Source organism: Phragmites australis, chromosome 3 (assembly GCF_958298935.1).
Source record: "Phragmites australis chromosome 3, lpPhrAust1.1, whole genome shotgun sequence".
Taxonomy (NCBI): Eukaryota; Viridiplantae; Streptophyta; class Magnoliopsida; order Poales; family Poaceae; genus Phragmites; species Phragmites australis.
Genome location: NC_084923.1, coordinates 22,207,134 through 22,223,199, shown reverse-complemented (window position 1 = coordinate 22,223,199; position 16,066 = coordinate 22,207,134). Strand labels below are relative to the sequence as shown.

At 40.9% G+C, this 16,066-nt stretch overlaps 2 protein-coding genes across 4 annotated transcripts; one reads left to right on the top strand and one right to left on the bottom strand.

Annotated features, from left to right (window-relative positions):
- The first annotated feature begins 3,768 nt into the window (after window positions 1-3,768).
- LOC133912638 (protein WEAK CHLOROPLAST MOVEMENT UNDER BLUE LIGHT 1-like) lies at window positions 3,769-7,670 on the top strand. Of its 3 annotated transcripts, none has more exons than XM_062355483.1 (4): window positions 3,769-3,957; window positions 4,548-4,762; window positions 4,873-5,496; window positions 5,691-7,670. In XM_062355483.1, the coding sequence occupies exons 3-4, from the start codon at window positions 4,993-4,995 to the stop codon at window positions 7,512-7,514; spliced, it is 2,328 nt and encodes a 775-aa protein (XP_062211467.1). In that variant the 5' UTR covers window positions 3,769-3,957; window positions 4,548-4,762; window positions 4,873-4,992; the 3' UTR covers window positions 7,515-7,670. The 3 variants fall into 3 exon arrangements, with proteins under 3 accessions (XP_062211467.1, XP_062211466.1, XP_062211465.1); XM_062355482.1 differs by having other exon boundaries at window positions 4,548-4,779; XM_062355481.1 differs by lacking the exon at window positions 4,548-4,762 and having other exon boundaries at window positions 3,770-3,957.
- Window positions 7,671-10,721: 3,051 nt separating this feature from the next.
- Window positions 10,722-15,135, bottom strand: LOC133912637 (probable protein phosphatase 2C 12). Its single transcript, XM_062355480.1, has 9 exons — window positions 14,291-15,135; window positions 13,414-13,585; window positions 12,995-13,148; window positions 12,852-12,915; window positions 12,586-12,693; window positions 12,318-12,443; window positions 11,989-12,221; window positions 11,593-11,795; window positions 10,722-11,505 (listed from the first exon to the last, which is right to left on the bottom strand). The coding sequence occupies exons 1-9, from the start codon at window positions 14,516-14,518 to the stop codon at window positions 11,471-11,473; spliced, it is 1,323 nt and encodes a 440-aa protein (XP_062211464.1). The 5' UTR covers window positions 14,519-15,135; the 3' UTR covers window positions 10,722-11,470.
- Between the last annotated feature and the right edge of the window lie 931 nt (window positions 15,136-16,066).

Sequence of the window (16,066 nt, the reverse complement as noted above, 5' to 3'; positions counted from 1 at the left end):
GCATGACATATTTCTCAGACCTCGGGAAAAGTCCTAGGTTTCTGAGTGTCATATTCACCTAAACAAGTTAATCTTGTAATAAGGATATTACAAGATAACAAGGTCGCTGTCATGTGAGTGACGGTGGTCTCATCATCCTTTCTCATCTCAGTTCACTGACATGACAAAGTTACAACTTCTATTTATATTCATGAGAGAAAAAGTGAGGGTGGTCTACTTGGTGACTTGATGGTGATTGAGTACATACATAAGAAAAATAGGAATACAAGATTCCTACTAAACCACAGGTGGTGTGGGCGGAACGATGGAACTTTCATATACTGAAAAGTGAATGCATCTCAACATCATGCAGGGCGTTTCATGGCATCTATATTACTATAGCACAATTTACATGCTGAATAGAAACTAATGCAACACTCGCAATTTGGAGAAGAACTCGGGATAATCGGCGTGAAGTGGATCCTCACGTTCCCACGTCGCTTCGCCTTCAGAGTGATTACTCCACTGAACCTTGAGAAACTTAATTGACTTGTGCCGCGTCTTCCATTCATCTTCCTCAAGAATACGAATTGGATGTTCGCAATAGGAGAGATCCAACTGCAATTCTTGGTTTGCAACTTCAATGACTTTGGTTGGGACTCAAAGAAATTTCTTCAATTGAGAGACATGAAAGACGTTTTGCACGGCGGAGAGGGATGGAGGCAAGTCCAATTGATAGGCCATCTCTCTATGCCGAGCAATGATTTGAAATGGACAAACATAGCGTGATGCTATCTAACTTGAAAGTGTCGAACCTCTTTGAGAGACGACACCTTAAGATAGACAAAATCTCCGATCTCAAACACATGTTGTGACGGCCATGTTGTGACGGCGGCCGGTCCTCACAGAGAGGCGCGTCGGCAATGTGCCAAACGAAAAAAAAATGTGATCGGAGATTAAGGTAATGTCATGATCTAATTTTAAAAGATTTATAATGATATTTTTTAAAATACTAAAAGTGTAGTGATATATTTAAAACTACGATATTTATAATAACATAAATCTAAAACAAAAAATGAAATAGTTTGGACGGACTAGGGATGCAGCAGGGAGCCGATGTGCTTGAGTACACGTAGCGCAGCGGCCTCCAAAGTCCAAACAAATCCGACGACTCGTTGGCGAGGCGTCACACAAGAACCTAAGTCTTTATATAAGAAAAAACAACAAAAGTCAGCAAAACATGGCACTATAGGGACAACAAGAATACAGTACACACAAAGATGGCAAAGTGAATTCAGCAAAAGAGATATTGAAATCGAGCAAGGGTTGTAGAGCAAAACACACGTTCACGAAGTCAACTTCTCATTTACAATGAGATACCAATATCTGAAGGTTTGTAAAAACTTTGGCTACTAGTCACCACTTAGGTCTTTAACAATCCATATCAGCTAGTTGTAAAGATATTTACATCATATTTTGGTTTATGTGGAGGAAAGTTAATACGAGGAGAGCGAAAAGCTATTCGCTCCCGTTCAAAATAAGTGTCATTTTGATATTGACATGGTTCCCAAAATACAAATTTGATTACTACTTTTTATTATAATATATTATTAAAACATAGCAAAAGTATACTATTATAAAAATATATTTTTGAGAAAATCTGCTCCTGTCATTCCCAAGTATCTAAACTCAATACATAAAAGTAATTTGTAACTAAAGTTTGAAACAATTTACTACACACAATTCAAAACGATACTTATTTTGAACTAAAAAGAGTAGCTACTAACATGCAATCAGTCTATAGCACATTCTAAGATATATACAGACTTTTAATACCACATTATATCATAATAAATTAGAAGAAATCGATGTAACTAGTGTCATTAGAAGGGAGTGGTTGACTATATTATTAGAGATGCTCTTAGAAGCTTCTCGAAAAATAAGACCCATTTCCTTTTGTATATCCATCTTGTCCTCCTTTTCCAATAATGAGCCTGTCCAAGAAATATGACAGTTGCAAACAAAGATGGTTGTTAATGGATTGATGAGAAACTAGAGACTTGTTTGAATAGAGAGGTTCAAGATTTAAATCCCGAATATTTTCAGAAGGAAACATATTGTCCCATCCAGCTTGTTCGGCACAAATATATGGCTTGAAAATGGATGGAGCATATGTGTGCAATTGGACCCTTAGCCCCGTATATATATATATGAAATGTGATTGGAGATTAAGTAATGTCATAGTCTAATTTTAGAAAATTTATAATGATATCTTTTAAAATACTAAAAGTGTAGTGACATATTTAAAACTGTGATATTTATAATGACATAAATCTAAAACAAAAAAGAAATAGTTTGGACCCTGGGGGACAGGGAGCCGATGTGCACGCAGCGCAGGGGCCTCCGAAGTCCAAACAAATCCGACGACTCCGTTGGCGAGGCGTCACACTCACCAAACCACCCGTACCCCTTGGCCTTTCTGCAAAGTAAACACATTAAAAATACCAAAGAAAAAAAAAAACAAACACACTGAACACGCCCTTGGAAATTCTGCGTTTCTTCCACGGCAGATTGGGAAAATCTCCACGTATTGTCCTGTAGTATTTCATAGGTATTTGAAGAAAGCGATAAAATTGTCGAGTGAACGGGGGAAATTCTCGAGTTTTAAATGGACACTAAGTGCAAGGAATTGAACATATGCCACATTGGCTATTGGATCGAACAGTATTTGCCTTTTTGGATTATAGAGTAGCGATGATTTGAATGCATGGTTGGGTGAGTCTTAAAATTTGTCGTTCCATATTCCATAACTGTGGTTTTAGTATGAGATGCTATCTTTTTTACTACTACCATATTGCCACGAAAGCCAACTGAGCTCAACATGCTAGTGCAGCAAAGCACCTCAAAGGTAACGTACTATCTCTAGTCATAAATACACGTTGTTTTAGAAAAGAATTGGTCAAAATTTTAAAACATTGATTAATAATAACTTTTAAAATATTTAATTTGGAATCCTTAAAATCATATGTGTAGATTTTTCTTAGAAAAATATTCATACTGTCACTAATTCAATGAATCTTATAAATATATTCTAATAAAATATGGTGTTCAAAGCTATACGTTAGAGACGCGTCTTGTTAAAAACAACATGTATTTATGACCGGAATGAGTTCCTTTTTCATACGACACAAGTCTCATGTTTGCCAAACTGATAAATAGATTTATGTTTAGGAGTATACATAGGATCGTTTGAGTTTGAGTTGAGATCCCCAAATCCAAATCAATTTTCACTTACTAAGATCTTGTTTGGCAAGACTTTAGATTTAATGTTTGTAGGTTAATATAGTGATTTAAATATATATTTTTAATCTAAAATATAAACAATATAATTCATCCGAACACTCATAATATACTTTTACTCTTGTTTCACAAAATTTTAATGCTAAAGATACCCTACTTTTAAAATTTCTATCCTAAAACAGATAAGTGGTTGCACAATATGCATTTGACACGATATTTCGTAAGCCGAACCAAACACTCCATTCTCAAACAAAACATGCAAATTGTCATAGAGATTGAATTCGTGATTTCGGGATTTCTACTAAGATATCGGCATTATAGTTTCAACAATAGTAGGGCCTCCTAGAAGAAATCATGAATGAAGAGGGTGTTTCACAAAAAGGCCACGTAGCCTAATCCCCTGCTACTTATCACTAATCCTGAGCTGAGCCTCCGACGTGGAGTGCGCGGTGACGCGAGCACAAACGACAAAGCGACGAAGACACGCACCCACTCCACCTCCAAGAACACGCGCACACAGCACAGCACAGCACAGCACCAAGGAAAAGGCGGAAACAGAGAGGGAAAGAAACAGTCGCCGGCCGGGGCTAGGAGCGGAGACTCGAATCGGCGGAGAAAAAAAAAGAAGACTCCAGCTGGTCGCTTCGCCTGCAAGGAACCCGCCCTGCTCGCGACCCGGTAAAGCTCCTCCCTTTCGCTGCAGTTCGAGCTTAATTTGGCTGCAAGCTGGTTTGGTTGAGCTTGACGATGGCCTTGGGTTTGGGTTCGGTGCGGCCCGAATACGAACTTTTTGAAGGGTTCGGTTGTGGTTTTCCCTGGGGGATTTTGGCCAGTTAGTGGCACTCTCTTGGATCATCAAATCGATAGCTTGGAGAAGGCTGGGTTGGTTTTAGTTTTTGTGGGTTTAGCTTTCTGGGTTTGCAGTTGGTGGAGCAGCTAAGTAGTTCCTGTTTAATGTCGTCCTATGCAAAATTTGATTTGTTTCGTTTCATAGGCACCGTTATGTGATTACATCGTCTATACATGGTAATCGGCGAAGAGAATTAATTTGAGACTCCATAGTTGAGACGATGTTAGAACAGGAACTTGAACTAGTTGGCCCAGTCTCAATCATCTTGTTTGATCATGCTGTTTTTCCTTTGCTTTAAATTTCAAAAGTAAAAGCTTGTACCAAACTGTTTCTTATAATTTGTTGGAAATATGTTTTAGCTACATGAAAATAAGCTTAGGTGGAATAGCTGCTGAATAATTGCAGACATGAAAAGCAGGTTCGTGACTTCATGTCAGTCGGTGGCAATGATTCATGCATATAGGAACAGATCATAGTTCTCTTGTGCTGGCTGTTACGGTGGTATGTCTCCAGCTTACTGCAGACAAGGGCGTTTTTGGATGGATGCATGATATACACACGAAAAGTGGGGTGATTCTTAAGTAGTGACAAATGCAATACCTGCATTTCCTATATTGTATTGAAAATAAAAAGGTATCCGTCATGACAAGGTGGTTTCAGATATGAGCGTATTCTGCTTATTGTAATTATGATACAGCTCACGTTCTATAAGCTGATCCATTTTTTGTCTGAAATTTTTTTAGGACAAAAATCTTGTGGACACTAAGCTTTGGGCATGGAGTTGACTAATCCTGGGAAATAAACTAGCTGATAAATCTTCATCAACAACAGAAGGATTTTTACCACCAATTTTTCCTGCTTCCATGGAAGTTTATGAAAGCAATGGTCATGATAAAACAAGAATACAGAATCCTGAAAATCCGGCACCAGTTTCTGTTGAGTGTCCAGATTCATCCTTGGAAGTCCAAGAAAAGTTACCACGAAATTTTACAGAGCACCATGCGGGATTGGAGTCCCCGACAGCCCACACTGTAATTTCATCACTGGAAATGCCTTCCCACTTAGGACCAGCTCAGGCATTTGATAGTTCATTGAAAGAAGAGGCATATCATGCTACTTTAACAAATATGACTGAAGTGAAAAATATATCTGAAAATGGTTCAACTGGTGGTACTATGCTAACAGCTGAAATGAAATCCAAAGACCATATGAATGATCATCAGAACATTTCTGTCACCCCAACAAAGAAAGCAGAATCAGAAAAGGGATCTGTTGACTCTATTGCACCGTTTGAGTCTGTAAGAGAGGCTGTCACAAAGTTTGGAGGCATTGTTGATTGGAAAGCCTACAGAACTCAATCATTAGAGGTAATGTCTCTTTTTTTCACACCGCATATGGATCATGGTCAGACATATGGATGATCTTGTTTTATATGCATTTCCATCCCTGAACAGATACAATTCTTTCCTTTTTGAGGAACAGTACCAACCTTTTAACTGTTGTTCAAACACAGTTTTCATCGTGTAGAACACCATCACAAAGGAATTTTCGTTTTATGCAGAGACGCAGGATCATGCAACTTGAACTTGAAAAGGTTCAGCAAGAGATTCCACGGTTCAAAGAAGATTGGGAAGCTTCTGAGGTGGCCAAATCACACGTAATCAAAGAGCTTGAGAGAACTAAGAGACTCGTTGAGGAGCTGAAGCATAAGCTGGACAGGGCACAGCTTGAAGTGGACCAAGCAAAACAAGATTCTGAACTTGCCCAGCTTAGGGCACAAGAAATGGAGCAGGGCATTGATGATGAAGCTAGTGTAATAGCCCAAACACAGTTGACAGTTGCCAAAGAAAGACATGAACAGTATGCTGAGGAACTGAAGTTGGTAAAAGAGGAATTGAGATCAACACATGAACAGTATGCTGTCTTAACCACTGAAAGGGATATTGCAATCAAAAGAGCTGAGGAAGTTGTTTCTGCTGCAAAGGAAACCGAGAAGCAAGTCGAGGAACTTACTTTAGAACTTATTGCATCCAAAGAGATTCTCGAGTTAGCCCACGCTGCACACCACGAAGCAGAAGAGCACAGACTTGGGGCAGCTTTGGCGAAGGAGCAGGATTGCCTTGCTTGGGAGAAAGAGTTGCAGCAGGCACAAGAGGAGTTGCACCAACTCAATGAACAAATTCTATCCAAAACTGATGTGGAATCCAAAGTTGATGAAAGTGTGCGCAAGTTGCTTAGCCTCCAAAGTGAGCTAGCTGCCTATATGGAAAACAAATTGAGTGAAGAAGCTGGAGTGGTTCAGGAGCAAGGTTCCGACGAAGCAAAAGAAATTAGTAGGTCAATCAAGCAAGATCTAGCTTTGACAAGAAAGGAGCTTGATGAGGTTCAAGGGAAAATAGAAAAAGCAAAAGAGGTAGCCAACTTAATAAGAGTTGTTGTAGAATCGCTCATGTCAGAGCTTGATAAGGAGAAAGCTTCACTTGTTACATTGCAGCAGAGGGAGGGTATGGCATCCATCACAGTTTCTTCTCTAGAAGCTGAGCTCACTAGCATGAAACAAGAAATAGAAATGGTGCACAAGAAAGAAGCAGAGACCCGGGATAAAATGGTGGACCTTCCAAGGATATTGCAGCAAGAAGCCCAGGAAGCAGAAGATGCCAAGATGGCAGCTCATTTGGCACAAGAAGAACTGAGAAAGGCCAAGGAAGAAGCTGAACAAACCAAGGCTGCTGCAACAACTGCAGATACCAGGTTACGTGCGGTCTTGAAAGAAATAGAGGTGTCTAAAGCATCTGAGAGGCTAGCACTGGTGGCAGCTCAAGCACTGCAAGAGACTGAGGAAACAAGAAGTGTTGGCGATTCTCCTAGGGGAGTAACACTTCCTATAAGTGAATATCATGCTCTTAGCAAGAGGGCTCATGAAGCCAAAGAGCTTGCAAATGAGAGGGTGGCAGCAGCGTTGGCGCAAATAGAGTTGGCAAAAGAATCTGAATCAAAGTGCCTAGAGAAACTACATGAAGCATCCAAGGAGATGGGCCAGAAGAAGGATGCTCTCGAATTCGCTCTGGGAAGGGCTAACAGGGCAAACGAGGGGAAACTTGGTGCTGAACAGGAGCTGAGAAGATGGAGAGCTGAACACGTGCAGCGTCGGAAAGCCCATGAAGCTGCAAAACATGCAGTTAATCCTACGAACACTCCACCCAGGACATTTGTAGAGCACAAGGGCTCATACCAGGAAGATGAAGAATCTCTTGCAGATTCAAAGTTGCACATGTCACCTAGTGGTATGGATCAATTTGTATCGGACCAGAAGTTACGGAAAAAGAAGTCCTTCTTCCCTCAGATGTCCACCCTTTTGTCTAGAAAGGCTCAGACACAAACATAAGAGAGATGGATCATGTACAGACAATGTTACTGTACTTCTGTAAAATGTAAATGGTGTAAAGTTGAATAAGTTTGTTTTTCAACCCTGTAAATTGTTTGACATTTTACGGATTGTACGTCTTCGTATTATGTTTTGGGAAAGATGTTGATACTTAAATCTTTCTTTGGTATATTCCCTGCCGCTTCAAATCATATTATTTTTTGTTTACTTTGGAAACCTCGGAGGCAATTTGTTCCTCCCTTTTGTCAAATTTGGTTAATTAATGCAGGGGTTTTGTGTAATTGCCAACGGTAGAACATATTGAAATCTGAATTGGTGATTCATCATTTGCAACGCAAGAATATCAGACGGGTAGGTTTTTTCGATTTTAATGTATATTTCCAAACTAGTTCGGGTCATCCTAAGTCATGTTAGACCTGGCTTTTGATAGCAAGTGGCGGGACTCAGTCAAGATCCAGAAGATTGTGAATTTTTTCTACAATAATGTGACAGAATATTACAGCAGGTTTTCTGAAAACTGATTCTCAGAATATCATTCCCTGCCAAAACGGTGGCACCAGGAGTAGAATCAACTGAGAGAGAACAAACCAAGCGATAATGAAACAAACACCAATTGTTACGACTTACAGAAAAGAAGAAGGGGGGAAAACCATGGTTAGCAATTCAGTGTTCTGATGCACACAGCTTAACTAGAAACTATATGATACAGCAATAAAGGCTACTCGACAAATTTGATGTTTATCTAGCAAGCATCAACAGACTTTCTGTGATTCCATTCTTAGCAAGGATCCACAGAGAAATACCAATCATTACACAGTGCAAAAAGAACACCAGAACACAATGATCATTATGGAACTTAAGTTAAAAGCAAAGCATTTGATGGATATGATGTTAAAGGAACAAATCATAAACCTCGAATAAATTTGAGGAAGTTTTTTCTCAAGGTAGACAGGAATATATGACTATATGTAACCAATAACATAGCTTTTCTTTCACTTGATAGATGAGCCAAGCCCATATAAAAGAGGGAACCATAATAAAGCTTCAATCTAAACCAAATAAGACTAAAGAAGCCACCATGGCATGACATCTCACGAATTCAAGGCGTGGCTCAACAAGGATGGGCAGTTGGTCACATTTGAGGCCGATGCATCGTTTAGCTCATGGTGGCAGAGTATATGGGCTCTTCATTAGGTGACAAGGTGTAGCGAAAATAGTCATATTAGGTCATGATTGTGATTTGGTGATTAATAACAACATAGTCATTGAGACTAACATGTTTATCAAGAATATATTTTAATAGGTCTTATGGATGCAATACATGAAAAAGTCACCGAAGTTAGGATAAAGTTTAGTTGAATTGAAAAAAAGTCTCAGCAGAAATAACTACACAAGATGGTCCAGTGCTCCAGATATTTGCACTCACCGGAGCATCTCTGTCAAATGGGGACAGAGGCATGAAAGCCTCGTCGGATAGTCCGGTGACGAAGCAAGACAACACCGGACAATACACCGGATAATACACCGGACAATAAACGGCGTAAAGATGAAAAAGACGTAGAAGATCTTACCGGATAGTCTGGTGATTGATTTGAACACACCGGAGGAATACACCAGAGCATTGTTGACAAATGGAAGAATGCAGTGACCTTACCGTATAGTCCGGTGATGATATGATAAGTTACGGAGAAGTCACCAGAGCAATTTACATAGAGAAAATGTTAGCTCGGATGGCTAAGGTATACTCACCGGAAAGTTCGGTGATAAAGATGAATTATACACCGGAGTATCCGGTGTTCATAGAGGCTTGAGTGGGGTTTCAACGGCTAGTTTCTAAGAAAGTACTCACCGGATGATCCGGTGTTAGTACTACTATTCTCACCAGATTATCCGATGTTAACATCTTTTTAGAGTCGTTAGGTTAACGGCTAGTGCGCGAGTTTGAGGCTACAAATACTCCTCCACTCAATCATTTGAGGGCGCTAGAGTCCAAAGAAGTTCATGTACACCTGAGAAGACATCTAAACCACCAAAGTGCTTAAAGTTATCATCAAAGACGATTAAGCACAAGATTAGTGAGTGATTAGTGTTTATAGACCTAGAGAGTGAGTTGCTAGGTGATTGCTGCTTAGAGAGTGGATCAATGAGTGATCCAACAGTGTACCTCTTGGTACACTGATATCTTAGAGTCTTGGTGACTCGTTGACAAGTTTGTTGACCCTCTGACTTGGTGTGGAGTGATAGCAAGACGATTGTGCGGGGACGAGGAGATCCTTGCCTTTATGGCTTAAGCTCCAAAGTGATCACGGCGGCGAGGAACTAGAAGAGAGGCTAGTGGTGAGACTTTGACTTGGTGGCTCATCCAGGTGGAGGCCTTGTCTTTGTGATTTGGTAGCTCAAAGGCCGTGACTGGGTACCGACCGTGAGCATATCCTTTGTAGAGCTTCAACGTGGACTAGGGGTGGCATTCATGCCATCGATACCAAAAAAAAAAATAATCCTTATACCGAGTTTGCTCTCTCTACCTTATTTACGTTTTCGCATTTACATTCTTGCAATTTATCTTCTTAGATATGTTACAAACGCTTTGATCGGTAGAGTAAATATACTAGATAAATTTAGAATACATTTAGATAGAAATTGATATAAGTTTATCTTATGTTGTTTTTGAAGCTGAGATAGTTCTAAGTGTCCTAATTCACCCCTTCTTAGGACGTTATCGATCCCTACACAAGGATAAGAATGGCTACACAGATGACTCCGATATTTATAATCATGTTGCCTTGGCCAGAAAAGTACTAGGCATCATAATTACTGCCTGGCAGTTCAATGAACTCATCCTTGCACTAGTGAATTAGAAGTGAGCTTGTAAAGTACTATCTTTTAACTTTTATACCATAGCTTGAACTTGATATGCAAGAGGAGGTGATGCAGTTATCAGTGTTCCCGTGCTAATATTTTGATTAAATATTATGACTGGAAGATATAACCAAAGCTTCTTTGTACTTGTGCTTCAATATAATTCGCATTACCTATTGAATTCTCAAGTGCTTCTTTCTTTCTTTCTTTCTATTTTTGGGAGCATGTCTATTCTTACTAGAAGTAAATTTGCTTACAGATTACAGTTACTTAGTTAAAAAAATATACACAAGGAATTTCGGAAAGTTTCCTCTTTTCTTTTCCAGGACAAGATTGACAAGTACCAAATTACAATCAGAAACCTTAGAATTATATTCAAATTCAGTAACATTTCAAGTACAATAGGAAGCAAAACTTCCAGGAAAAAGGAATAAATGTTTGTTAGAAATTGTGAGTACAATTGTACAACTGTAGAACTGTGGTGCAAATAGAAAGAATAATGTTAGTGGACGTGATGGACCTCATGGCTATACACATGGCAAAGAATAAAAAAAGGAAAGGAAAATGCTCATGGCGAGACAATGAACAAGGGAGAAAGCATCACATGTGACTGTGACGCTGGGAAAAGCTTAGTCTTTATGACCACTCATCACACAGCATGACCTGAGAAAAAAAAACTACATTTGGACTAAATGGTGCTCAATGACTGGTATTCACAAAAGGACCAAGTCATGCAGACTTGATAATCAATGGCAGAAGGCAGCACACCTTCAGGCTACCGGTTCATTTGAACCTAGAGGTCAGTTGTGGTCTCCCCAAATAGATAAACTTGATAAGCATAGTCTGAGATCAGACTTGAACCTTCTACACAATAATTGTGGTGCTTCATATAAATAACACCATAAATCTCTATCATCTGTATTGACGGCCATTTTGATATTCCAGTTTGATAGGAATGTAGCAGTGAAAATTCCTGAATCTGTCTACCGTTGATTGATGAATAAGATGACATTGACGGGTCTACTTTATTTGCTAGAGTTGTCGTTAGTGAGAGTTAGTGTGTATAAACCAATGTATAGAAAACTTGTAGGGGAGGGCTACTTGGGCACAGGTTCGGCAGCGGATTGAGAATCTGGAAATAAAGAGTAAGTCAGGATTCAGCACATTTATTATCCAGTGTAAAAATAAAGTTATAGCTTCTAGGTAAAGACATTCGTACTTCTCGAATGCAGCTTCCCTTCCATGGCCTCCTTTTTCACTTGACAGGAGAAACATAGAAAAGGACCACCCCAGGGGTCAACTCTTGAATGCTTTGGCATGTTACCACGAACAGAGATGCCCTCACCGGGTTTCATCCCCAATTGGCAGACTGCACAGTCATGCAGCTTAAACATATTTCCTGCTGGGTAATTTATATTCAACCTGTGGATCAATTAAAAGGGTTTAGGCTGAATTTCACGTGCATATGTATAGTTTCTGTTCAAATCTTAATGGTGATAAATGCATCTATTGTAGATATTCCAGTTCAGATGCATGTAGACTGATGCAGCTCCCACAACATATCCTTTAATTACTAAGTATCCAATGTATACAGCGCAAAAAAAGAATAGCTGACCTTCGAGCAAGCATTGCAGAACCCTCCTCGTATATTTCCTCCACGACATCAGGTTCTAAACATCCTCTGTCCATCTGATCTTCAGACATTTCATCAGAGGGCCTCCGACGGAACAAAGCTATGATGCCTCCTTTCCCATGCCTCTTTAATGGAGGGCTTAACTTTTCTGGAGGTAGTATGTCAACTACTATGCAGGTAGTATCATCTCGTAGTCCCTTTGAAGTCACAGCTTCCTATATAGCAAAATCATGACTCGTGAGCATAGATAAAATCATAAAACATGCACTCTCAATGCGGGATACACCTAGAATGCAAACAGATATTGATACCTTAACAATGCGATTAGCAGCAGCTTCAGCTGGCAGCCCCCTGGTGTAGTTTAGAGCTTCTTGAAAGCGCAGCGCATCCCAGACACCATCGCTGGCAATAACAAGCCGCCCTCCGGCATTGGACAACTGCAATTTTTTCCCATCAAACCTCAGATCTATTTTATTGGATACCATTGATCTTTATGATTGGTGTCAGCTCTTATCTAATAACATGACAGAATCTCTTCCACCATTGCACAGATATAAATAGCTCATATAGATTCCTCACCTTTACTTGCTTCACATGTGGGACAGGAACTATAAATTCCCCAACGTCGATATCGCCAATTGACCTTGATAGACACAATCCGCCAGGCCAGCATCTGAGTGGACCAATCTAAATAATGATTGCAGAGGAAAAAAGTGATTTCAAAATTGTCCTTAAAATAGCATATGTTCACTCACATGAATACAGTATTGTACACTTGGGGTGGGGGGATGAACTGAATGACCAACTTGGTAACTGACCAACATACATAAAGAAAAACTACATACCCCAGCACCCCCAGCAATATTTATTCTCCCAACTTCACCACCGCTTGCTGTTACACGCTCCACCCTGCAGATATTGACCTTAGGTTAACCATAAGTCTGAGGATATTGTAGGTATAAAACTAAGCTGGGACATATGAACATACTCCTCTTCATTAGCATCCAGGCGGTGATCAGCTGACAAAAAATATACTGAACCTTCAGCAGACTCTAGAATACAGCGTGAATCACCAACTGATGCTACAGTGACAACCCATCCGTCTATGATAACAAAAGTCACAGTGGTCCCTGAACGTGCCGCTGAAAGCATTGTAACAGTCAGTTTATACTCCAGTGCAACAGTACTGAGGATTCCAAGCTATATAAGCAGCTAAACCATGCGATTCAGTAAACAGAAATGCCGTACACTTTGTAAAGATTGTCTTTCCATTGAGAATTACTTTACTTTACGATGGCTAAAAAAATGCACAGCTGACATCCTATTTGTCCAAACAAAAGAGGAATAGAGATTATGTTTGCATAAATCACCTTACTAGAGCTTATCAGATTAATGAAAGAATAATACCTTTTGTTTGGAAGTCTTTATCTGTTTTTACAAAACCTGCAACTAGTGCCCTTGGCAATGCAGCTGTCCACTCCTCACTTGTAAGATTTGGAGGAATAGCAGCCAACACATTGTTTAATAGATTCTCCCGGGTGTATATGGCAGCAGCAGATCCATTGTGGCCATCAAAAACCTGGAGGAAAGAAACCAGAAAACGAAATCGTCTCAACTCCTAGTTTAACACTGAATTATAACAGGAATATTCCATTATGGTTTGACTTATAAATTTAAACTGCTATATTTTGTGTCGGAAAACCATGTTGAGTTGATACACGAATTTTTTTAGGACCAATTCATATTGCCAACTGCTGGAAGGCTGAAGGATCTAAAACGATAAGACTCCATTTGAATATTACTAGACCAGTGGTCTTCTGACCACCGAAATGATAGAATCAAGACAATTAAGACCAGTAAAATATTAGCTGACATATGTCCTCATGTGCCTTGATGCAAACACTCCGCAAAATCAGGCCTATCAATCATGTTACTCTATGCAAAAGACAAACAGCAAACTAAGGCACCAAAGTAAGCACAAAGTTTCATTATGGACAAACACTAAAGCTTAACAAAAAACAATTAGACAAGGTCAAGAAATGGTGTTTTTACATTAACACATTCAAAGCTGTGAATGATGAAACGACTACAAAGTCCAGGCCAAGAAGCATCAATGGGAGCCCTAGTTATGTCTTACGATAACCTGAGATTCCTACAAGACTTTTAGTCCAACCACATGACCAATTACCCAACAATTATGCGGCAAACTGTACATGGGACCAAAATGGCAAATCAATGCATTGAACACAAAACAGAAATAAGAACACAACCAGTAAATCATTACCGCAAACACCGAGATGGCGTCGTCGTCGCTTGCATTCTCGCCGCTGCTGCCCTCGCCCGGGCTGCGGTGGCACTTGGCCATGAGGAGCGTGAAGTCCTCCCCTTTCTTGCTCTTGTTGGCCTCCCCGAACAGGATGTCCGGCTTCTCCACCATCTGGTTGCACAGCTCCCGCTTCAGGAGCACGGCCAGGGGGACGCCGGAGCCATCTACCTCTGCGTGCACCTCCATCCGAACTTCGCACGCCAAATCCCTCAGACCCTCACCCCCAATTCGCCAATTCTCAAAAGAATTGGGCGGAGATGGATCTGGCACAAGGAAAGAAACGCAAAGAAACGGCTTCTAGAGCACAAAGCGGAGACCTTTCCAACGGATCAACCAAGAACTTTGGCCAATCCGATCAAAGAATTCTTTTTTCCAGCCCCAACAAAATCCCCGCGCAAGAAACCGGAATCCCTCGGACAATGACGGCGACTCTCGATGCCCTATTCAGCTAACGCGGCATGGATCCCAATCTCAGCGGCCTCTCCAAGAAACAGCAAGGGCATTGGCCAAATCGGATCGAATTCCTCCAAGAACCACAAAACCTGGGGCACAGAAACCGTCGCACTTATTCTGGACGGGGCCGAGGGCGGAGTGGGAGACCTCGAATGCGATCGGGCTGGGGGACGAGGTGGTGATTGGGAATTCGGGGCGGATTTGAGAATTGAGAGGAGAGGGTGGGAGGTCACGTTACCTGGAGGGGAGGAGGAATTAGTTAAAGCCGTTAAGGGAGGGCAGAAGCGCCTCAACGTGCGCGCCAGGAAGGGCGCTCAGATCAGAATCGACCTGTCAAATGAATTCTTGATGACCCGGGGGGAGGGGGTTGTTATTCGTTACCTAATCTCCGTTTTAAAATTTCCTAGAGTACAGATAGGTGCCTCTTGTTCAGAAAATTATAAATTGCTGTATAGATACCAGAATCATTGTACATGTCGCCGAATTATTATTTTTATTTTGCGAGAGAACATATCGCCGAGATGTATGAGAAATTTTCCGCGGCTTTAAGTGGTTTCTACTAAAAGTATGGTAATCTTGTTGTAGCTAGAAATTGAGCATGAATATGGTCTCTACCTTTCTACGGTGTTCTTCTCTGGTGATATGATATTCACCGGTTGCAACGAGTTAGGGTTCAATTCATTTACCAGAATACTAAAGTTTCTCAAAGTTCTAAACATAGAATTTGGATGGGGTGACTTCGTCTTTTTGAAGTCATGCATTTATCTAGATCCGTTGTCCATTGCATCCAACGGTTCCTTATCTCTCCCTAGTTTTCGTTGCCTCGACTGCGAGCCCTAGTGCCGCCCTCATCTGCAAGCCCTGGCACCGCCTCCTCACCAATGCCACCACCCCCCACCGCTACCGCAGGTTTCATCAGACACCTCTCGTGCTTGGCTTCTTCCGCAACAAGTGTTCCGTAGCCAACTTCATCCCCACCGCGTCATATTGCCCTCGCAAGGCATGTAGGCTTGTCTAGAGGGAGGCGGAGGAGGATCTCTCCTAAGAGGTCGTCCATCATCTCAAGCAGCGACACCTCGGCCTCCATGACTGCTGCTTGTGCTCTGCTCGATCAAATCAAGCTTTCACGCATCGTCTTCCCTAACTCTAGCAAGTATTGATTCAGTCACACGTTGAGCCACAGTCCTAGTGCTTCTCCTGACCAACCGAACGTGTGGTGAGCATCCCATAACCCTCATTCGTCTGTGGCATGCGTCAATTCTCCCTTGGTCCGTCGCCAGT